This window comes from Dendrobates tinctorius, unplaced genomic scaffold (assembly GCF_039654945.1).
Source record: "Dendrobates tinctorius isolate UK_male_01 unplaced genomic scaffold, ASM3965494v1 ptg000046l, whole genome shotgun sequence".
NCBI lineage: Eukaryota > Metazoa > Chordata > Amphibia > Anura > Dendrobatidae > Dendrobates > Dendrobates tinctorius.
Window position 1 is genome coordinate 59,040,373 of NW_027361714.1, and position 25,359 is coordinate 59,065,731.

The 25,359-nt window shown below is 43.6% G+C and overlaps 1 protein-coding gene across 5 annotated transcripts in view; it reads left to right on the forward strand.

Annotated features, from left to right (window-relative positions):
• The window catches only part of FAM184A (family with sequence similarity 184 member A), a 384,174-nt gene that overhangs the window by 266,318 nt on the left and 92,497 nt on the right, over window positions 1-25,359 (forward strand). For all 5 annotated transcript variants that reach the window (XM_073575923.1, XM_073575927.1, XM_073575925.1 and 2 more), the window contains 2 exons: window positions 18,540-18,701; window positions 24,636-24,757. In XM_073575923.1, the coding sequence (XP_073432024.1) occupies window positions 18,540-18,701; window positions 24,636-24,757 (284 nt within the window). The remainder of the gene's footprint in view (window positions 1-18,539; window positions 18,702-24,635; window positions 24,758-25,359) is intronic.

The following is a 25,359-nucleotide window of genomic DNA, read 5'->3' on the forward strand; positions in this document are numbered from 1 at the left end:
GAGTCAGTGGGTGGTATGAACAGTGTCCTACCGACTTGTTCATATGAGTGCATGTCACATGTGTTTTTAATACTGAAGTGATAGCAGAAGAGTCCAGAGATATTAGTGGTGAGGAGAGAGTGATCTGTGTGCTCACACCTGCACTGAAGTGATAGCAGGAGAGTCGAGATGTCAGAGATGAGGGGAAAGTGATTTGTGTGCTCACACTTGCACTGAGGTGATAGCAAAAAAGACAAATAAGGAAAGCAGCAAGGAGAAAGTGATTTGTGTGCTCACACCTGCACTGAAGTGATAACAGAGGAGACAAGTGAGGACAGGAGCGAAGAAAGTGATTTGTGTTCTCTTTCCTGCACTAAAGTGATAGCTTTAGAGATGCCAGCAGCGAAGAGAGAGCGATTTGTGGGCTTTCTGCTACACAGTGACAGTGACAGAATTATTTGTTATTGCTCCATCTCCTATAAGGGTATTTATTGCTGCTCCATTTTCTATATGGCTATAGGTTATTGCTCCATCTAATGTAAGGCTATAGTTAGTTTGAAGTGTCAACTTGGGATGAAAGACTCCCTTTAAAGAGTTGGCTGCTTTGGACAATTCCTTTAAATATGTAATGTTTTCTTGACAATAAATTGATTACAGGTGTCCTTACTCCAGATTTCCACAGTAATCAGCCATACTCTGTGGGGAAATGGGACCAAAAGTAGTTAGTTCCTCTGCAGAGCTACCCAAGGGTAGATTAATCCAGTACACATTGAAAATCAATTGAAACCCTCCTGGGCAGAATACACTTTTTGTAGCTGATCTTTTTTTCTGGCTATAAGATGATAATCATAAGCAGGGGGCACCTCTATAAACACAGAAATTTCCTAATAGTATATTTGAAAATAAGTATTAAATTAAATGTTAAAATGTGGCCATATAAGGAATGTCTGAAACTGCCATAATGATATGTTATATTGAAAATAAAAATGATCAATTATGTGTATTGATTGTCAGAAAAAATATCAAAGTACTTCATCCTTGTAAAAATAAAAATCAATTGACATTTAGTATTAAAAACATTTAGAACTGAAATCTAGATGACCATATTAATTGTACAGAAGACAATTTAATGTAATTTATATAATATATGCACTGATATTCATTATGTTTTCTTGTATTACATTCTATTTTCTTGTAAGCAGACCAAGGACCTTTTATTTTCAGGATTCATTGCCTTGGAAAAATCCTGTCTCGTTTTCAGTATGTATAAATCCGCCATAGTGCTTAGCTGGTAATGTCTTGTCTGCTCTGCTATGATTCATTGTTCTCCTTTTGCAACTGCGATTACAGTGGAAGTGAGAATGGTACATTTACTAACGTTTTGAAGACAGCCTGAACAACAATAGTGATCCCTTTAAAAGCCTATGTATCAGCAGAGATCTCTCTTTTGTAAGATCTTCATGAAGTAATTATCCACAATGACAAAGCTAGGAAAACTCCATTATCGTGAGCCTAAACAGATAACCTAAAAAGAAGGCTTTTTCGGGAATGTGAAGAGGCAGTTACTGTAAAACTTTTTTTTTTTCATTTTCTAAAAATTCCTCACCCCACATACAGTTTTTTTTTATAAAAAAATAAACTGAGATTTACTCACCCTCCCCTGGTCCAGCACTAAATCTCCACCACTGCTCCCCGTATCTAATACCAGCGGCGGAAACCCAGCACTGGACATGGGAGAGTGAGTTAGAGCCTGAGGGCAGAAAACCCCTTGAAAACATTGGAATATGTTATGTAAGAGCAGTAAAAGGCATATAGCCCAATGGCCTAAATTTAACTATGTAAAAACAAAGGATAAAAAAACTTGAATAATAAAGATAATAAAGCATAATGCAAACAAAAGTGCCCTCGAACACAGTCAGCTCACGGTGCAACAAATACACCACGGGATGTGTTGTGAATTCCCTTTCTGGGCTCCCTCTGGTGGTTACTGAAGGTAGTGGAGCTGGTCAGATTGACAGAGGTGTTGCGAGTTCTCTTTCGGGGCACCCTCTGGTGGTTACTGGAGGTAGTGGAGCTGGTCAGATTGACAGAGGCTTGCCACTTGATAATGATGATGACAATTGGAGATCTGGGGTTTCTGACTGGTTTATTTAAGACAGCTGACTTCCTTCAATCCCTGCTGGTGATTTTCTTCCTGTGCCTTCTGTGGTCTGATGTCTGATGTCTCCTGCTCTGTTCCTGCATGGTTCAGCTAAGTGCTTCATTTGCTAATCTTTTTGTATTTGATCTGGTTTTGCCTATCTCTGCTTTGTGCGGGTCAGCTTGCTCCTGCTGGGGCTGTGCTGGATCACCGCCCATATGTTACTGCTTATGTCAGTTTGTTCTGTCCCCTGTTATATTGGTCTCTTCTTGCTTTGCTTTCAGTATATTCCAGAGTGCTGATATAGTCAGGGCGAAGTCGTGTGACTTCAGTGTTTTTTGTGCATCAGACGTGTTGGATTTTTCAGGGTTTTTTGCGTGATTGCTGACAGTGTCTTTCCTTTCCTGTCCTGTCTAGTCAGTTTGGGCCCCATCATTTGTTCAGTCTATTTTTCTGCCGGCGTTTGTGTTTTCATCTTGTCTCACCGACAATATATTTTTGGGGGCTGTCTATTCCTTTGGGGTTTGCTCTGGGGCAGTTTAGATTTCACCTTTCTTGCTTTAGGCTGAGTTAGTTCTCCGGCTGTGCCGAGGCATCTAGGGCATCGTAGGTACGCTCCACGGCTACTGCTAGTGTTGTGGATAGGATCAGGGATCTGCAATCCGCTTAGTTACCAACCTCTCTGGTTTTTTGGTGGCTTAGCCTGGTCCTGCTATCCTCTTCGGTGACCCATTCATAACAGAGATGGTATTGGGGAGAGGAAGGCCCTACTGATCGGGAAATGTGGGATTGTCACCACCTGAGCTCAAACCTGAGCCTGTCCCTGCACACCCATAACGCCCTAAGTGGGTCCTTCCCCCCACCACCATCAGGAACCTCGTCCCTATTTGTCACCTATTACTGCCCTGGCTAGTGCACTGGCCGGCAAGGGGTGCTAGCCTCACCACTGCAGATAATACCACACAGGGGACAGTGACAAACACCAAAGGGACAAGGAGAAGACACAGCACTTAGCTTCCAGAAACCGCTGCTAAGCGTCACACCGCAGATAGCACAGCAGCAGGACTTCAAACACCAGACGTAGCTGACATCAGAGAGCTGCTCCTGCAAAGGCTGGTCTCCAGAGAGAAACTATCACAACCAGTCAGCTGATGCATCAGGTGACCATTTAAAAAATGGTGGGAGTGGTCCCCACCCACATCAACTGACCCAGCAACTGTGCAACTGCAGAAGAATGCCAGTGAGGAAAAAACTGACATTAACCCCTGCTGGCCTGAAAGGAAAAACGCTACATTTAAACAGAACGGAACCAGAGCTGCCACAAATCCAAAAAAGGATCGTGACAGTACCCCCCTTTTAATGAAGGGCCTCTGGACCCTTAACTCCAGACCTCACCGGAAACTTACTGTGAGGATGCCTCAAGCCACCGGAGTTCACTTATGCAGTCACCTGATCCTCAGGTTTACGGTGAACGCAGCCTAATGGACATGACAATAATACAAAAATGTAGGCTCCGGAGGCGCCAAAAATCTCCAGAGCGCCGATCTGTGGAATATGTTGTGTACGTGCATTGCTGGGGGTAACTCTAGCTGGAATGTCCCCAGGCTGAGAATGGCCGATACCCAATACGGCCCGATCACCCTAGAATTCCAGGTCCCTGAAGCATACTTCCACCTGATGCTTTTGGTGGACACCTACACGTACTCATTCACACACAGGTCCGTACCTGAACATTTATTTCCACACGTGTTTGCCACTAGATGGTGAACACTTTAAGGAACCGACAACAGATGCATCCCCCTGTGTCACCAAACTCATACCCTCACTGCACACAGAGGGAACCAAAACCCTCCCATGACCCCTCCTCCTAAGAGGACTCTAAGACTGAGGGTTACTTGTGGTGAAGGTTGAGTTTTGCCCCCTACTTCCTGGCAGCACCTCTGCTGCCCCCAACGGAGAACAAGGGGTAGGTTGGAGAAGAATGACAGAGATCATAACTCCCGGGCGGCAGTCCCTACATGACTGGTCCCAGCTGACTACTTCCCTGGCACGCCAATCTATGACCGGGTTGTGTTTCTTCAACCAAGTGAGGCCTAAGACAGTGAGAGTTGTCATACCCTCCAAGGCGTAGCATGACAGGGACTCTTCATGATGAGTCAATATACACAGATTTATATTATCTACGACTTGGGTCACCCTCCCCTGGCTGAGTGGGACAGAGTCAATTGCCTGAATGCTTAAGAGTCTACCCCTCAGACCATGGGTCTGGACAAAGCGGGAATCAACCAAATTTACTCCGTCTCCACTATCCACAAGCACCGGTATAGTCTGTTACCCCGCCAACCACCACTTCAGCAGGGTTGGTGCACTAAGACGAAAAGATGGAGGAAATATACACACCCTGGTCGCCTCCCTCCACACAACCAAGGGGACACTGCTTTTGAGATGGTGAATGTACTTTAGTGTGAGCTGGACAGACACTGATGAAATGACCAATCTGATTACAGTAAAAACATGCCCTCATACCACGGCAAACCGCAGGCAACCCTGTTTGAGAAGAGACTCCTCCTACTTGCATAGATTCGTCCGTCTGTACCGATGTGTCCTCCTCCCTAGAAAGGATAACAGGAGGCAGATTTGGTGTATGTCTCTCCCTGAGGTGTCTTTCCACCATTATAGCAAGGGCCATGGCTGCCTCCAACGACTTAGGAGTAGCATATTGCACCAGAGTATCCTGCAGCCTAGGTGACAGATCCTGACAAAAATGACACCTAAGAGCAGGGTCATTCCACTGCGTGTCAGTGGCCCACCTCCTAAACTCTGAGCAGTACTCCTCAGCAAGCCGGCCCCCCTGCTTGATTTTACCGAGTCTAGACTCTGTCTGAGAGACACCATCAGGATCCCTGTTATGAATGGGTCACCGAGGAGGATAGCAGGACCAGGCTAAGCCACCAGAAAACCAGAGAGGTTGGTAACTAAGGGGATTGCAGACCCCTGGTCCTATCCACACAACTAGCAGTAGCTGAGGAGTGTTCCTACGATGCCCTAGACGCCTCGGCACAGCCGGAGAGCTAACTCAGCCTAAAGCAAGAAAGGTAAAAACTAAACTGCCCCGGAGCAGACCCCAAAGGAATAGATAGCTCCCAAACATATACTGTTGGTGAGATAAGATGAAAACATAAACGCAGGCAGAAAAATAGACTGCGCAAATGATGGGGCCCAAACTGACTAGACAGGACAGGAAAGGAAAGACACTGTCTGCAATCACGCAAAAAACCCTGAAAAATCAAACACGTCTGATAAAAAAACAATGAAGTCACACGATTTCGCCCCCACTATATCAGCACTCAGGTATATACTGAAAGCAAAGCAAAAAGAGACCAATATAACAGGGGACGGAAGAAACTGACACAAGCAGTAACTTATGGGCGGTGATCCAGCACAGCCCCAGCAGGAGCAAGCTGACCCGCACAAAGCAGAACTAGACAAAACCAGATCAAATGCAAAAAGATTAGCAAATGAAGCACTTAGCTGAACCATGCAGGAACAGAGCAGGAGACATCAAACCTCAGAAGGCACAGGAAGAAAATCACCAGCAGAGATTGAAGGAAGTCAGCTGTCTTAAATACACCAGTCAGAAACCCCAGATCTCCAATCGTCGTCATCATTATCAGGTGGCAAGCCTCTGTCAATATGACCAGCTCCCCTACCTCCAGTAACCACCAGAGGGAGCCCAGAAAGAGAACTCGCAACACCTCTGTCAATCTGACCAGCTCCACTACCTTCAGTAACCACCAGAGGGAGCCCAGAAAGAGAATTCACAACAGTACCCCCCCTTGAGGAGGAGTCACCGAACCCTCATCCACACCACCAGGCCGGGCAGGATGGGCCCGGTGAAAAGCACGAACCAATCTTTCGGCATGAATGTCAGAAGCAGAGACCCAAGAATTATCCTCCTGGCTGTAACCCTTCCACTTGACCAACTACTGGAGTCTCCGTCTAGCCAAACGAGAATCCAATATCTTCTCTACCTCAAACTCCAAATTACCTTTAACCAATACAGGGTCAGGAGGCGCCGCCATGGGAACTACTGGCTCCACAAACCTCTTCAACAAAGATTTATGAAAAACGTTATGAATCTTCAACGTAACTGGAAGAGCCAAACGGAAAGAAACTGGGTTAAGGATTTCCAAAATCTTATAAGGTCCAATGAACCTTGGCTTGAATTTTGGAGACACAACCTTCATCGGAATATTTTTTGAGGACAACCAAACCATATCACCCCCTTTAAACCGGGGGCCAATGGTCCTATGCCGGTTGGAAAACCATTGGGCCTTTTCCTGAGAGTGGGACAACTTATCCACTACTTGGTCCCAAATCTGCTGCATTCTCTCTACCACAGAATCCATGCTTGGGCAGGTCGAAGATTCCATCTGTCCTGAAGAAAATCGAGGATGAAACCCAAAGTTACAGAAAAAAGGCGACACCAAAGTGGCAGAACTAGCCCTATTGTTTAGCGCGAATTCAGCCAAGGGCAAAAATGAGACCCAGTCATCCTGATCAGCAGATATGAAACATCTCAAATAGGATTCCAAAGTCTGGTTTGTTCTCTCAGTCTGCCCATTGGTCTGAGGATGAAATGCAGAGGAGAAAGATAACTGAATTCCCAGTTTGGAACAAAAAGCTCTCCAAAATCTGGAAACAAACTGGACTCCTCTGTCCGACACAATGTTCTCAGGGATCCCGTGCAAACGAACCACCTGTTGTAAAAACAAGGGCACCAACTTAGAAGAAGATGGCAACTTTGGGAGTGTCTAGATGGACCATATTAGAAAATCTATCACAGATCACCCAGATAAGTCATTCTCTGAGAGACAGGAAGATCAGAAATGAAATCCATTGAGATATGGGTCCATGGCCTCCTGGGCACTGGCAGGAGCATCAACAAACCACTAGAACAAGAACAGGGCTTGGATCCACAGGACTGCACAAAATTCCTGATATCACGAGATAAGGCAGACCACCAAAAAGACCGACTCACCAAATCTCTGGTACCAAAAATACCTGGATGACCAGCCAACGCGGAGCAATGAATTTCAGACATTACTCTTTTCCTCCACTGGTCAGGGACATACAATTTTCCCATAGGGTAGCGTTCAGGTTTGTCCTCCTGAAATTCCTCCAGGGCACGTCTCAAATCAGGTTAGATGGCGGAAAGAACTACACCCTCATTTAGAATGGTAGTAGACTCAGTCACATTAAGAGAATCCACAAAGAAACTCCTAGAAAAGGGCGTCCGCCTTAACATTCTTAGCGCCCAGAAGAAAAGAGACCACAAAATTAAAACGCGTGAAAAACAAGGCCCAATTAGCCTGTCTAGGATTCAAGCGTTTGGCTGATTCAAGATAAATCAAATTCTTGTGGTCGGTGAGGTCCACAACTTGATGTCTAGCTCCCTCCAACGAATGTCTCCACTCTTCAAATGCCCATTTCATGGCCAACAATTCCCGATTCCCCACGTCATAGTTATGTTCAGATGGGGAAAATTTTCAAGAAAAGAAGGCACAGGGATTCATCTTAGAAGTCATCGGATCTCTTTGGGACAAAACGGCTCCTGCACCAATCTCAGAAGCATCTACCTCCACCTGAAATAGGAGTGAGACATCAGGTTGCCGTAGAACCGGAGCAGAAGTGAATCTCCGCTTAAGCTCCTGAAATGCCGAGACTGCCTCTGGAGACCAATTCACCACATCAGTGCCCTTTTTGGTCAAATCAGTCAGTGGTTTAACAATACCAGAAAAATTACTTATAAATTTACGGTAGAAATTAGCATAACCCAAAAACTTCTGGAGAGCCTTCAAAGTAGTGGGCTGAACCCAATCATAAATGGCCTGTACCTTGGCCGGGTCCATTTCAATAGCAGACGGGGACAATATGAATCCCAAAAATGAAATCCTCTGTATACCAAAGAGGCTCTTCGATCCCTTAACATACAGAGAATTTTCCCTCAAAATCTGGAACACAGTCCGGACATGTTCCACATGAGAATCCCAATCACTGGAAAAGATCAAAATATCATCCAGATAAATGATCAAAAACTTATCCTCAAAGTCCCGGAAAATATCGTTCATAAAAGATTGGAAGACAGAAGGGGCATTGGTGAGCCCAAAAAGCATCACCAGCTACTCAAAATGTCCCTCCGGGGTATTAAACGCCGTCTTACATTCATCCCCGTGCTTGATGCGAATAAGATTATACGCCCCCCCTGAGGTCAAGTTTGGTAAACCAACAGGCACTTTTAACTCTGGAAAATAAATCAGAAATCAGGGGTAACGGGTACTGATATTTAACAGTGATTTTGTTAAAGGAACGATAGTCAATACATGGCCTTAATGAGCCATCTTTCTTGGCCACAAAAAACAAACCAGCACCTAAAGGTGAAGCGGATGGTCTAATATGACCCTTCTCCAACGACTCCTTGATATAAGATCGCATAGCATTATGTTCGGGTACAGATAAGTTGAAAAGCCGACCCTTGGGAAATTTACACCCGTGCATCAACTCAATTGCACAGTCATAACTCCTATGAGGAGGCAAAGACGCATACTTACTCTCACTAAATACATCAGAAAAATCAGCCAAATAGTCCGGAATATCATGAGACTGGGGAGAGGTGGAGAAAACAGGAGTGTCACTAAGAACACATTGACAACCCCAATTCACCACAGACACAGCACAGATTTCCGGTCCAAAACAGGATTATGCGTTTGCAACCAAGGAAAACCCAGAACAATAGTATCATGCAAATTGTGCAACACCAAAAATTTACAATTCTCTTGGTGGTCCGGGGCGACCCGCATTATCACCTGGGTCCAATACTGGGGTTTATTCTCCGCCAAAGGCGTAGCATCAATACCCCTCAAAGGGATAGGAGTCCACAGGGGTATCATGGGAAAACCACAACGTTTGGCAAAGTCAAAATCCATGAGATTCAAAGCTGCTCCTGAATCAACAAAAGCCTTAGTGGAAAATGTAGATAATGAGAAGATCAAGGTAATTGCCAAAAGGAATTTAGGCTGTACACTGCCCACCGCAAATGCGTGAACAAAACGCTTTTCTCGTTTAGGGCAGACAGAAATAGTATGAGAGGCGCCCCACAGAAAAAACACAACTTATTACGCCTTCTAAACTCCTGACGTTGCGCCCTAGACAAAACCCTATCGCATTGCATGGGTTCAGAAGTTCGTTCGAAAGGCGGCAACGCCTCTCGTGTAGTTTTATGTTCACGTAAACGCTGATCAATTTGAATTTCCAATAACATAGAGTCGTCAACATCAGAGGGAACAGGAAATCCCACCATAACATCTTTTACGTTCTCTGACAAACCCTTCTGAAAGAGAGCTGCTAGGGCATCGTCATTCCATTTAGTAAGGACCTCCCACTTTCAGAATTTTTGACAATATAACTCTGGTTCAGTGCCAATAAGGTTTTCTCAGCTTGATCAATAGCATTAGGTTCATCAGGGCTTGAAAAAACACGTCCACATTAGCCAGAATAGGATCTCCTGGTGTCAAAGAAAAAGCCCAATCCTGGGGATCACAGCGCAGCAGGGAGATGACAATTTTAACCTGCTGCACAGAGCTCCCGATTGAGGTAGGTTTTAAAGCAAAAAATAGTTTACAGTTATTCTTAAAATTCAAAAATTTAGACTAATCCCCAGAAAACACATCAGGAGTAGGGATTTTTGGTTCAACAGCAGATGATTGAGCGAGATAGGCAGAAATTCCCCGCGCTTCAGCAGCGAGCTGCTCAACACGATCAGACAATTGCTTAGTCTCAGTTTAGACAAAAAATATCCTCCTACGGCCCCAGAAAAAAAAAAGAGGAAAAAATATAGAAAAGAAAAATTCTGACACTTTTTTTTAAAATTTTTTCCTTCTTTAGAATTCCCTAGAGTCTACAGTAAGGCTGGTGAGTCTGTTATGAATGGGTCACCGAGGAGGATAGCAGGACTAGGCTAAGCCACCAGAAAACCAGAGAGGTTGGTAACTAAGCGGATTGCAGACCCCTTATCCTATCCACACAACTAGCAGTAGCCGTGGAGCATACCTACGATGCCCTAGATGCCTCGGCACAGCTGGAGAGCTAACTCAGCCTAAAGCAAGAAAGGTGAAATCTAAACTGCCCCAGAGCAGACCCCAAAGGAATAGATAGCCCCCAAACATATATTGTCGGTGAGACAAGATGAAAACACAAACGCAGGCAGAAAAATAGACTGAGCAAATGATAGGACCCAAACTGACTAGACAGGACAGGCAAGGAATGACACTGTCTGCAGTCTCGCAGAAAACCCTGAAAAATCCAACACATCTGATAAAAAAAAAACACTGAAGTCACACGACTTCTCCCCCACTATATCAGCACTCTGGTGTATACTGAATGCAAAGCAAAAAGAGACCAATATAACTGGACAGAACAAACTGACACAAGCAGTAACATATGAGTGGTGATCCAGCACAGCCCCAGCAGGAGCAAGCTGACCCGCACAAAGCAGAGATAGACAAAACCAGATCAAATGCAAAAAGATTAGAAAATGAACCACTTAGCTGAACCATGTAGGAATAGAGCAGGAGACATCAAACCTCAGAAGGCACAGGAATAAGATCACCAGCAGTGATTGAAGGAAGTCAGCTGTCTTAAATACACCAATCAGAAACCCCAGATCTCCAATCGTCATCATCATTATCGGGTGGCAAGCCTCTGTCAATATGACCAGCTCCACTACCTTCAGTAACCACCAGAGGGAGCCCAGAAAGAGAATTCACAACAGATCCCCATACACAAGTGCCAATGCCACAAAAAACTCGTCCACCATCCACAAAGATGGCAAATCAGTCAGCAGGGAGAAAGCCCAGGATTGCAGCTCACCCTCGAGAAGGGAGACTATAATCCCCACACGCTGTTCCTCACTCTCTGATCAATAAGGGAAGAGCCTGAAATATAATTTACAGGCCTCCTGAAAAATCAAAAGTGTATCTCTCCCTCCAGAGAACCTGTCAGGGAGAGATATCTTGGGTTCCAGTTGGGCCTGCACCTGAGCCGAAACCCAGAACCTCGACAACTGCTGAATTTGCTGCACCACCTGACATCGCAGCTCCTTAACCTCATCGGTGAGGGTCTGAATCAGCTTGGCAAAAGCCTGGGCTTGAGACATGGGTTCACTGGACAAAATTATGGGTTGGTGATAATGTCACAATGTGACAAGACCCAACGGGTGGTCGGTCAGCGGATGGCGCAACACACACACAACAGGATAGTATTAGGGAGAGGAAGGCACTACTGATAGGGAAATGGGGGTTGGTCAGCACCTGAGCTTAAACCTGAGCCTGTCCTTGCACTCCCCTAACGCCCTAAGTGGGTCCTTCCCCCCACTGCCATCAGGAACCTTGTCCCTCATTGTCACTTATTACTGCCCTGGCTAGTGCACTGGCCGGCAAGGGGCGCTAGCCTCACCACTGCAGATAATATCACACAGGTGACAGTGACAAACACCAAAGAGACAAGGAGAAGACACAGCACTTATCTTCCAGAAACCGCTGCCAAGCTCCACACTGCAGATAGCACAGCAACAGGACTCCAAACACCAGACGTAACTGACACCAGAGAGCTGCTCCTGCAAAGGATGGTCTCTTGAGAGAAACTCTTATCACTAACAGTCAGCTGATGCATCAGGGGGCCATTTAAAGGATGGTGGGAATGGTCACCACCCACATCAGCTGAACCAGCAACTCTGCAACTGCAGATGATTGCCAGAGAGGAAAAAACTGACATTAACCCCTGCTGGCCTGAAAGGAAAAATGCTACATTTAAACAGAGTGGAACTAGAGCTGCCACAAATCCAAAAATGGATCGTGAGAGTATGATGATCTTACTGTACCTCCCCTCCCTCAATCCCATGAAAGAATGGTGACCTCATCACTGTATGATTCTCCAACTGTAATTCCCACAAAGCCCTCCATACAGTATGATGACCTCACATAGTGCTCCACACAGTATAAAGAGCCCCACATAGTGCTCAATATAGTATAATGGTCACACATAATGCCCCATACAGAAAAATGGACCCACATAGTGCTCCATACAGTATAATGGCCCCACATAGTGCTCCATACAGTATAATTGTGTTAGGGACTGTGGAACGCACTAAATAATAAATAGTAAGTGCGTTCGCCGCCAAGGGTCCACCGTGCAGAGGTGTTACACTGCTGCTACGTAATTGCAGACGCTCAATATGGCGGTATAACGCATGCGGGTTGAACGTCACCCGGTGTGCACTGGGTGGACTCTGTTACTTCACAGAGACGCCGAAGTGTTAAACACAAATGCCAAGCCTGTTGAACTCACAGGTCTCAGCAGAATGCATGCACGGTATATGGTCACAGGACTCGGGCCCAAGACACAGGGTCAGCGTCCTTCTAGACCTACCGTATGTGTGGCGTCGCAACCGCGGACGCCAATAAGTACTGCTGACTGCAGCACGGCGACAGACACTGCCGCTGTACGACAATGCCCGGTAGCAGGCATTCTGTCTGACGTTAGTACCGTGGATGATATGCACTGTGGCCCGTAGCTTGCCACTGACTGGCGCTGACTCTATCACTAGTTCCCTATCCACACACGTAATCTCAGAGGGAGGGGAATCTTAATGAGTCCATGCATCCGTCATCATTCACACAGGTAGCAACTAGAGTCTATACTAGCGCATGGCTGAACGGCCATGCAAACCTTTTATAGCCGGGACCTTCCGGAAGCTTCCATATCCCTGAGATGGACCAATCAGATCTGGAGAAGGACCTGTGCATGTGACTCCCGATCTCCAATGGGAGATCGTCTCGTGAGCATGCTCAGTGGAGCGACGGAAGGACTTGGCCTCTGGAGTGGCTTGCTGCTGAGCAGCCTGCGTTGCTAATGCTGGCCCAGAGGTGGCAGCAACAGCCAGACCCACAGAGCTGGTCTGAGCAGAGCATCGGGAACGACAGGACTGCTGAGCAGGCTCCTCTGTGGTCGATGGAGAATGGGAGACCGCTGAATGCAAGGCTCTGGATTCCTGCTGTGCAGTTGCAGGAACCTGACGCCTAACAAACGGCTTCACGTAGTGCTCTGTCCTGTATAGTATAAAGGGGCCCACAAAGTGCTCCATGCAGTATATTAGGCCCACATAAGCCTTCATACAGTTTAATGCGCCCCACATAGAGTTTGACATATGTGTATTAGACCATCAGTGAGATGTCAGGTATATCAGAGATATAGGTTCAGATGTTAATATGTATGGGGGCTTTAATGTACTGTCTACATGTTAGACAGATTAGTAATTGTGAAATGGATTAATCCAGAACAAAATATTCTAAACAATTACTTTTACAATAAAAAATGTTTAAGTCCAATGCCTAGTACTAAGATTTATACCATAATATAATGTACTATGTCATATTACTTTTAATGTCAGGCTGCCATGTATGAGGTGCATTATAGAATCATAGTAAAATTAGTAAGAGAGATTGAGAAAGTAAGCCAGGATTGGTTTAAGATCAGGATGTTATACAACTCTAGGGAAATCATGTAACCCTGTGGTAAAGCCGTAGCTCCTGTGACGATTCTACTACTCACGATGTACTAAGGACGCTGTGAATGTCAGCCCTATTGTCCTATGGATCGAGGGCTGGCCAAGCTGTCAGGATTGTAAATGACAGCTCTAACCTTCCAATCTGAGGAAGAGGTGTTAATATACACTCACTGGCCACTTTATTAGGTACACCATGCTAGTAACGGGTTGGACCCCCTTTTGCCTTCAGAACTGCCTCAATTCTTCGTGGCAGAGATTCAACAAGGTGCTGGAAGCATTCCTCAGAGATTTTGGACCATATTGACATGATGGCATCACACAGTTGGCGCAGATTTGTCGGCTGCACATCCCTGATGCGAATCTCCCGTTCCACCACATCCCAAAGATGCTCTATTGGATTGAGATCTGGTGACTGAGGAGGCCATTTGAGTACAGTAAACTCATTGTCATGTTCAAGAAACCAATCTGAGATGATTCGAGCTTTATGACATGGCGCATTATCCTGCTGAAAGTAGCCATCAGATGTTGGGTACATTGTGGTCATAAAGGGATGGACATGGTCAGCAACAATACTCAGGTAGGCTGTGGCGTTGCAACGATGCTCAATTGGTACCAAGGGGCCCAAAGAGTGCCAAGAAAAAATTCCCCACACCATGACACCACCACCACCAGCCTGAACCGTTGATACAAGGCAGGATGGATCCATGCTTTCATGTTGTTTACGCCAAATTCTGACCCTACCATCCGAATGTCGCAGCAGAAATCGAGACTCATCAGACCAGGCAACGTTTTTCCAATCTTCTACTGTCCAATTTCGATGAGCTTGTGCAAATTGTAGCCTCAGTTTCCTGTTCTTAGCTGAGAGGAGTGGTACCCAGTGTGGTCTTCTACTGCTGTAGCCCATCTGCCTCAAAGTTCGACGCACTGTGCGTTCAGAGATGCTCTTCTGCCTACCTTGGTTGTAACGGGTGGCAATTTGAGTCACTGTTGCCTTTCTATCAGCTCGAACCAGTCTGCCCATTCTCCTCTGACCTCTGGCATCAACAAGGCATTTCCGGCCACAGAACTGCCGCTCACTGGATTTTTTTTCTTTTTCGGACCATTCTCTGTAAACCCTAGAGATGGTTGTGCGTGAAAATCCCAGTAGATCAGCAGTTTCTGAAATACTCAGACCAGCCCTTCTGGCACCAACAATCATGCCACGTTCAAAGGCACTCAAATCACCTTTCTTCCCCATACTGATGCTCGGTTTGAACTGCAGGAGATTGTCTTGACCATGTCTACATGCCTAAATGCACTGAGTTGCCGCCATGTGATTGGCTGATTAGAAATTAAGTCTTAACACACAGTTGGACAGGTGTACCTAATAAAGTGGCCAGTGAGTGTAGGTTGACAGCTCAGCCATCCTATCTGGCTGGGTCAGTTGGCATTCAGGGTTGTTTAAAGCTGTGTCAATAGTCAGACCTTTGCCAATTGTAGCTTTGCTCAAGTGTTGTGTGCCTGCTAGCTCTATACTCTGAGTTGTGTTCTTATCTACGATGCCGACCTTGAATTACCTTTTTGACAATCAGTCTGACTTACCACTTTGTCTTGAGCCGCTATCTTCCTGATTATCTGACCTCGGACTGTTACCTGACTACGCTTTTGTCTCAATCCTCTGTTTATTACGAGCCCTGTTGGTACTGACCCTGGGGACCTCTTCACTATCCTGCTCACGGTAAATCCATGCGTAGTAACTAGCATCACATTAAGTAGTGACTAGCGTCACAGCACAGCTCCATTACCATTAAAATTATTTCTGAAGCATTGTTTTTCTGACTTCATGAGTAATTTTAGAAAAAATATATTTTTGAGCTGTGCTTTTATGGCAGTTTACATTAAATTAAATAGTCATTAGTAAACCATAGAGGGACACTGTAGCAGTGTCAGTTTGTATTCTTTATTTTAGCTACTTCACGAACTTTGGATTTTCTGTTTTTTGTGTTTTCATTTTTTGCTCCACTTCTTCCCAGAGGCATTACTTTTTATTTTTCAGTCAATATGGCATTTGAGGGCTTGTTTTTTGTGGGGCGATTCGTACTTTTGAACAACACCATTGGTTTTACCATGTCGTGTACTGGAAAACAGAAAGAAAAAAAAAATTGCGGTGAAATTGCAAAAAAAGTGCAATTACACAATTCTTTTTGTTGTTTTATTTTACTTTGTTCACAAAATATTGGCGCCGTTCCCACGGTGTCTGCACTCACTCTCCCTTGGGCTGTGATGGAGTGTTGTGACATGTAACACCCAATCAGTGCTGAAATCACTGTCTCCACCTTTGTACGAACTGAACATGAAGAGGAAGCCAAGGCTGCAGCTCATCCCGGACTTCCTCTTCATGTTCAGTTTGTCCGAAGGTGGAGATCATGACGCCAGCACTGATTAGGCGCCAGGCATCACATGGCATTCCATCGCATCACAGCCTTGGGACTGCGAGTGCCGACACCGCTATAAAGGAGGCGACACGGTAGGTGAATATAGGCTTTATTGTTTTATCGGGTTCTGAACATTTAGTTTAAGAAGGGGTTGTCCTAGTAGTGAACAACCCATTTAAGTGAACCCTTTAAGTCAACCCCTTTTGGTGAAAAAAATCCAAATGTTGCACGCCAAGCTGACGTTTTATTGATGCAGTTTGGTGGTAGATGCGATATTTTGATAGCCTGCTATTGAAAAGTTGAGGCAACCAAAAAACATAATTCTGGATTTTTGATTTGGTTTTCTACTCCATGTAACAGTCGGATTAATTCTTTTTATATTTTGATAGATTGAGAATTTCTGAACACAGCGATATCAAATATGTAATTTTTTTATTGTTTTATTTAGAATGGCGCAAAAGGGGGCGATTTGAACTTTTATATTTTTTAATTTAAAAAAAAAATTCTTCTTTTCACTTTCTTAAATAGTCTCCTTGGGATACTTGAAGCAGCGCTCATAGCAGAGCGGCAATGACAACCACAGGTGTTTCCTGCAAACCCCGGGTCATGCCAACCCTTTGGCGCCCAACGATCATGTTAAAGGGGCGCTCGTGGGCAGGATTAGTGACGCTCTTCTGGCGCACCCTTTTAAGTGCCACTGTAGGCTCAAACTGTCTCCCCACTGGTCACTTAAATATAGGCATTACAAAATAACAATCAAGACCATGATGAAGTTAGTGGAGCAAGACCATGTGAGTCTAACCATGTCTCAAAGTTAAGCTTCAAATTTAAGTGGAGTTCCTCTCTTTTGGAAGATGTATTTCTCAAGATGGAACCTATTATTCATTTTGTGATTTAGCTAATTTATTGTGGGGATGTGTTTCATCTTTCCAGTAGAAAGCTATAAGTTTCCTAGCTTGACAAAGAAACCATAAAATAGATAACTGATGGTTCTCCTCAACTTGTAGTTCCCCTGTGTAACCTAATATAAAAATAATTTGGTCAGCAGAAATAGTACAGTCAAACACAGGGGTAATCAGGTTTACCACCTCTAACCAAAACCAACCCAGTATGGGACAATTCCACATATCATTTTTCATATAATACCCTGAGGATAGGGAATATAACGTGGACAACACCGCGGAGGATCTAAGTGCAGTAATGAAAATGGTACAAATGAAAATGCAAAGCTTATGCACTCACCAGATCATAGATGGAAGAAACAGTGTATTGACCCAGGGGGGGGATCCCAACCAAGGTGCTGATTACTCGGTCTGCTGCACTGCTCATCGTCCACGACGAGATCCTCAAACGACCATAGGGGAAGGTAGGAAAGATACAAAAAAAATGGCGCTCCTGAAAAATATATCATGTACTAAAATGGCTTGATTAAAAAAGTTTTTTATTCTACATATACCAAGTAAAAACAACGCGTTTCGGCTTGAAAAGAGCAAAAAGCCTTCATCAGGTAAATTATACAACCAAGCTGAAACGCGTTGTTTTTACTTGGTATATGTAGAATAATAAACTTTTTTAGTGGGGGGTGAGTTATAGGGACCCCACTAGCGTCAATCCCTCTATGCTCCTGTGACGTCCAAGCTTAGTGTGCTCTCAGTTTCCGCACTGCTCTGTGGAGTCCGGCGCTTTGCTAGAAAAGCTAAATTTGATATGGAGTCAATCAGATTTACTGTAAATACTGTCAGCTGTGTACTGACCACTATTTACCATGAACATAAATGTGATTGGCTAATTCTGATTACCGATACATCCCCAATTATAAGAGGTTGTTCACACCCACATTATTTTATTTTGGTTATTTTTATTTCTCTCCCTTAAAATGATTCCAGTTTGTTTCGCAATGGATTTGTACAAAGCTGTACATTTGTCCATGTCTACCCTATACTCTGTAGCTGATGCATAGTGACAGGTATATGTGCTAATGTTGGGCTTAATCGCTACTGATCTTATTTCTGCTTCTCTGCATACCATAATCTACATTAATTAGGCAATTACATTTCTAAAAACGATGTACCCAATCTTGTTAATAATAGATTTACCATATTATTTTTTGTATGTTTTCTTCCAATTAATGGAAAAATAAGATAGCAAATTAATACATGAGGTATGAGTTAAATGTGGAAACAAGTTTTTAGATCTGAAATTCTAAATTTTGCAGTCCCATTTTCTCTGTTATTTTGGCCACATCATCCAAGCCTAAAAAAACAAGCTACATAGATAAAGGAGCAGATATTCTAAGCTTCTCTGCTATGACTGCTATATAATGTAGAGTTCTCGCAGTTGACGCAAATGTTTACTAATAATCACTTATTGTCCATTGAAACAGATTTGTCGCCTTCAAGACTTGGTTCAAAAAAGCGAACAAGGACTTGGCTCAGCAGAGTGTCACATCATAAGTCTTAAGGATTCCCAAGACAGGCTTCAAAATGAGTTGGACGTAACAAGAGAGCGACTAAGGGAGACAAGTGACTCGTTGTTTGCTGTTCAGGTAACTACTGTATTTTGGATCTGATTGTTTTAGAATGATTTGGCTTCAGATTCCGTTGGGTGGAACAAAAACAATTTATATTTTAGTAACTCCACTAAGCGTACGAATGGACAATTGATGCAGAAAATACTTTCTGCTTCTAAGGGACTGACATAAGTGTACAGCGCTTGGCTATGCCTGTCAGTCCCTTCGATATATGGAGCAGCAGCAGTAATGTGCCAGTGATCCTAGAGTCCTGGCGATCAGCCATATATGTCACCTATGCTGTGGACACGTAATAAATGTATTTTGTGGGAAAATCCATTTCAATTACTGCAGACTCTGTGAATTATTTACATTTATTGCAACTAGATCTTTTATTGGATCAACCAATACAATTTTTTTCTTGCTAATACTTGATGGTATCATGAACAAGATAAACCAGCATTTCTTGCTAATTCTTGATGGTATCATAAACCAGCATTAAAATGAATCCTTGCTATAATGGCAAAATAGTGCCATACATTAATAACATTGAACAGTTAGCTGTGATCAACTTCATAGTATGCTTCATATTGAGCCTAGAGGGCCCATGCTGAACCCTGTCCATTGCCAAAAGCCACTGCAATGTGTGAGACAGTGACCAGCGTTATTGTGAATGGCCAGTATGTGTCGCAGAGGTGGAGGTCCTCTGCGCTGTAAGCATGGAATGTTGCTCTGCGACCTGTAGTTCCACAAGCCTTGTTTAGTTTATTAGGGACTGGGCTAACCGCACACCTCCCACCTTTTTTGGTGTGTCTCATAGGATATTATGAGACTGTTGTTTGGTCACATGGTCTCTGTGCTGGAAGGTCCTGCAAGAGGACAGGTTTCCTGAAAAGTACATGGTGGAGATCATGTAGCTGCAGAGTCTGTGACGCCAACTGTGTTGGGGAAGCTACCTTACTTCTGTGGTCCTGGAACAGATGGGGTTGAGCTTGTCGAGCAAGTCATCGTACTGGTCAGTGATCCCTGGCAGCTCCTGGAAGTCAGGACTGACAAGAAGTCAGCTTGTAGAACGGAGCTACTGGAAGGTAACCTCGGACAAGGAGGTTATATGAAAGGCAGACTGGTGTTTCTGCTATTGGAACAGGCTAGTGGTCATAACAGGGTCCATTGATGTAAAGAAATGGACTAAACTTTACGCAGTTTATGCTGTCTAAATAAACCAAATAGACTGTTTAAATGGAAAACTGTTTCTGTGTGCTTTAGTCCCGCAGCCAAGTGAGTGTCCCCCAACACATTCAAAGAGCGTTATCTCACAAATGGGCATATGAGCATCAGAATTGAGTTGTGGTACAATGGAAAAAGATGGCCTGGCCAGTCACTTTTTACATAACATCATTGGGTGCACTACAACGCAGGATTGGTAGAAGGCAGTTTGGTGGAGGCAATGTGATGCTCAAGCCAATGTTCTGATGGGAACTTTTGGTCTTGGCATTTATATGTATTTTAGTTTGTCATGTACCACCTACCTAAACATTTTTGCAGACTACCGCTTCATGGCAATGCCTTTCCTTACTGTCAGTGGCCTCTTTTGGCAAGATAATGCACTCTATCACTTTCCTAAACGTTCAGAAATGGTATGGTGAATATGACAGTCTATGATTTTGACTCAGCCTCCAAATTCCCTGAATTGTAGTCCAATAAACGATCTGTAGCATGTTCTGTCAAGCCATGTTTGACTTTCATAGTCCCCACTCTCCAGTTACAAGACTCATATCTAAAGTCATTGAAAACATTACAAGTTTTTATTTGAATTTATTTTAATGATGTACAATACAAAATAATATTGTGGTACAGTGTTAGCCAGAAAAATAGATGTAAATACTTATGTCCCAAAAAAATTGAGAAAAGTATTCAAGGAGTTATACCTTTATTGGCTAACCAGAGAAATTATATTCACAAGCTTTCAAGGCTCAGAAGGCAATTACTGAGAAGAGATGGCAACATTTATATAGGAACTAGCTGAAGAGCCCGGCGCTGCCCGGGCATAGTAACTAACTGTGGTTAGTTATAGCAAATTATAATTATCCTCCATCCCATAGTCCCGTGCCCATATACCCATCATACATATCCACGATCCCATAGGCCCGTGCCCATATACCCATCATACATATCCTCCATCCCATAGTCGAGTGCCCATATACCCATCACACACCCTCCATCCCATAGTCCCATGCCCATATACCCATCACACATATTCCCCATCCCATAGTCCCATGCCCATATACCCATCATACATATTCGCCATCCCATAGTCGAGTGCCCATATACCCATCACACATCCTTCATCTCATAGTCCCATGCCCATATACCCATAATACATATCCACGATACCATAGGCCCGTGCCCATATACCCATCATACATATCCTCCATCCCATAGTCAAGTGCCCATATACCCATCACACATCCTCCATCCCATAGTCCCATGCCCATATACCCATCACACATCCTTCATCCCATAATCCCGTGCCCATATACCCATCATACATATCCGCCATCCCATAGTCCCGTGCCCATATACCCGTCATACATATTCTCCATCATCCCATAGTCCAGTGCCCATATACCCATCACACATCCTCCGTCCCATAGTCCCGTGCCCATATACCCGTCACATACATATCCTCCATCCCATAGTCCAGTGCCCATATACCCATCACACATCCTCCATCCCACAGTCAACCATTATGACATCATAATGAGCGGCGGGGCTTGCAACCTATGATGACATCAGCGTCACCATGGCAACCATTATGACATCATAATGAGGGGCGGGACTTGATACACATACTTTTTCCCCATTATGTAGATAGGGGCAAAATTGTTTGGTAAACTGGAACACGCGGGGTTAAAATTTTGCCTCACAACATAGCCTAGGACACTCTCGGGGCCCAGACGTGTGACTGTGCCAAATTTTGTGGCTGTAGCTGCGACGGTGCGGATGCCAATCCCGGACATACACACACTTGAGCTTTATATATTAGATTATACAAGGACATGAGATGATGCTTGCTATAAATAGGCCAAGGAAATCAAATTAAGGTTTTTGTTATACATGTAGATGAGGTGGATGTGTTCTATTAGACATCTGAAGATCTTCTTGTAGAGGTGTGAACTGGAAGTGTTCTGTTAGACATCCGGAGACCTTTTTGTGGAGGTGTGAACTGTGTCCATGTAATGAGTCATGAATCCCGGTGTCAAATTGAGTCATATTGTTAGAAATTGAAACATATGTATAAATTTGAACCCCCTTATTTTTCTTTCTCTGTCACTATTAAAATTACCTTTCAATATATAGATATTGAATTCATATTCATACAATATGAATATTGAAATGTCATTTTAATAGAGACAGAGAAAGAAGATCTTCAGATGTCTAATAGAACGCTTCCACCTCATCTACATGTATAACAAAAACCTTAATTTGATTTCCTTGGCCTATCTCTAGCAAGCATCATCTCTTGTCCTTGTAAAATTCCTATATAAATGTTGACATCTCTTCTCAGTAATGCCTGATGAAGGGGCCTTCTGAGCCTTGAAAGCTTGCGAATATAATTTCTCTGGTTAGCCAATAAATGTATCACTTCTTGAATACTTTTCTCAATTTTTTGGGGGACATAAGTATTTACATCAATTTATTTTGGCAAATGTTGTTGGCAACTAAGTGTAAATGTTACGTGCCTGTTATGGTGCCAATTGCTGTTCCTCTAATTCCCTCAAACAGCTTTCTACTTGATGGTTTTAATATTGCGGCTGATCAGTGTAGCCATTGACATTTTTGTTTGTAATAATTTTACATTCCAGACTGATAGTAAGTGGCTCGATATACATTTTCCCTTGTTCTACAGTTTTGTGTTTGTTTTCCCACCACGTAAATAATTTGTCGCTTTCCTTAATCGAGAATCTTCTGATTCCAGCAGCAAAATAGTTGTATGTCTTGATAAGAAACAGCAGAAACAGGAGTCTGGCTGACTGCTTCATTATAGCCGTATTAACTTGCACAAAGATCATTAGATCCTGTTTGTTATTTGTCCCCAAGGAACGAAAAACATCTTGCTAACAAGCCCAGAGAATCCTTCAACTAGCATTATGCTAATCATGTGCTTTCAGAATTACCAAAGAGTTTTGATGAATCTAGAATACTGAATAGTCACGGCATCAAGGACTCCAGAGATTCATTGATAGAAGGACCCTGGCTAGGGGTTGTTTACCATGCTTCCTTGTGCTTACAATTTTACTTAATAAAGTACAAAATATACTGTAATGTATTAATATATATATTGGTTATCCTTGATTATCTAACCATGCAGGGACGTGCCCACATGCTGCGGCTGGTTGTGCAAATAAAGCTCCGCTCACCCATAGTGAGGCAAAGGGTGCACAATTTTGTTTCACAGTTGTATGGGGATTGGCTTATGCGTTATTTCAGCCGCGGTGTATTGCTCTCAAGGTTAAAGGGAACCTTTGATGTAAAAACAACGCTATTAGCCTGCAGATATGGGGTTAATAGCATTCTGAACTGCCTGGCGCCCACACTGAGAGCCCTTCTGATGGAATGAAATGAACCTTATACCTCCAGGCAGCCTTCGGCTTTCAGTCATTGAGACGCGGCCGGTGCAGCCTCAGTACATAGTGAGTGCTGGTTGTAACGGCGCCCTGGAACTGACTGACAGCCAGCTCAGCATTAGCTCCCTCCCGGCATCGGGGCTGTTGGTGCGGACGCCAGGCAGCTTTAATGTTAGTACTCACCTACTTTCACCCTGCAATCCAGGGCTAACTCTCATGCAGCTCAATGATGGGAGCCATGACAGCAGTACTATGGCTCTGAATGGTAGCATCGGTCATATGCCTTCAGCAACAAATCTGTCAAATGTGAATATGTCCTTCAACTTTACATGTGAGAGTTAAAGCAAGAAAAGCAGATTACGGCTGTGTGTACACACTGCGCCATAGCACTATGTTTGAACTATATGCTGGGTCTCATTTTGGCTTCTGACAGACCATTATACGCTAGTATGGTTTTCTTCTGCTGTTTGAAATTAGGCAGTCTACACTGAAGTATACTTTTCCAAAAAGGGCAGTCAATATGTGACATACGCCACTTATGGCCTTACGAGCCTTCTATCAGAGCTAAATGTTAGGGAATCTTCCTGGGGTATATCTCCAAAGAAAGATTTGAAAGCAGTGTGTACAGAGCATTGCTGCTATGCATTAACACCTCCTTACCAAGACAACCACTTGTTCAATAATCTAAGTGGTCCGCTGCGGAACTATTACTCTTTTTATTAAACTATTGTAGTTAGCGAGGATGAATTAATTGAGGATAAATAGTATACCCATCTCATCATTTATTCTAACGGGAAAAAGAAATTAGGTAGAAAGCTTGAGAACAAAAGACTGGTATTGGAAACCAGAGGTAGAGTAGGATAGAGTAGGGTGAAATATCTCCAATGATACCTATTTCATCAACCTCCAGGACTGTGTCACACTGAAATTAGTCTTTTATTCATATGCAGATCAGCTTCAACCGTGCACTGGTGGGTGTATCAAAGCACTTGTAATCCTTGGCTCCTCTTCGCTTCTCCCCGTCAGTGCCGCCTCGGTTTCTTGATTTAACAGTGAAGAGCAGAGCAGCTGTCTCCACTGTCAATCAGGCAGCATAGGATGGTGCCAGTGGGGAGAAGAGAACTCAAAAACTGCAAATGCATTATTTTCTATACTCTTTTGCCCTAGCTAAGAGATGAAGATCCTCAATAGACGAACCCTCTGCATTCATCCAAATTTATGACCCTTTAAAATGTAGTTTATGTTTATTAAGAATAAATATTATTTTATTTGTGTGATATGATATCAGGCTCTATCAGTACTCCTGCTTGATTATGTTGATATATGTATATTATTTTCATAGGGTGAGCTGGAAAAAGAGAGACAGCAACATGAATCTGTAATTTCTGCCATGCGGGAAGAAGAAAGATTAAAAATTGAAAAAGTCGCTCGTGATATGGAACTGAAATGGACTGAATCCCTCAGGTAGGTTACTAAATCACAACAACACCATGGATATGAAATTACTGGTATTGAAAAGTAACTTCACATCTCAGAGAGACAGGAGGGTCTGGGAGTATAAATTTATGACGACCTTTGACACTCTCAGTGCTGGAATGAATGTGTCGCATGGATTTATGTCTTTTTACATCAATTAAGGAATAAACTCCTAAGACCTTGTGGGGGCATCACAACACATTAGGAGACCCCAATCAGAGGACAATAAAACATCCAGACTCCTTATGTATGAACTAGTCCAATATTTATGTTTCTCCCTATCCCATAATGATAATTCTGCTTCACGTCACTTGTCTTATCTATTGCATTTTTTTCTGTGCTGTGTTGTGCATATATACAGTGGGGCAAAAAAGTATTTAGTCAGTCAGCAATAGTGCAAGTTCCACCACTTAAAAAGATGAGAGGCATCTGTAATTTACATCATAGGTAGACCTCAACTATGGGAGACAAACTGAGAAAAAAAAATCCAGAAAATCACATTGTCTGTTTTTTTTTCATTTTATTTGCATATTATGGTGGAAAATAAGTATTTGGTCAGAAACAAAATTTCATCTCAATACTTTGTGATA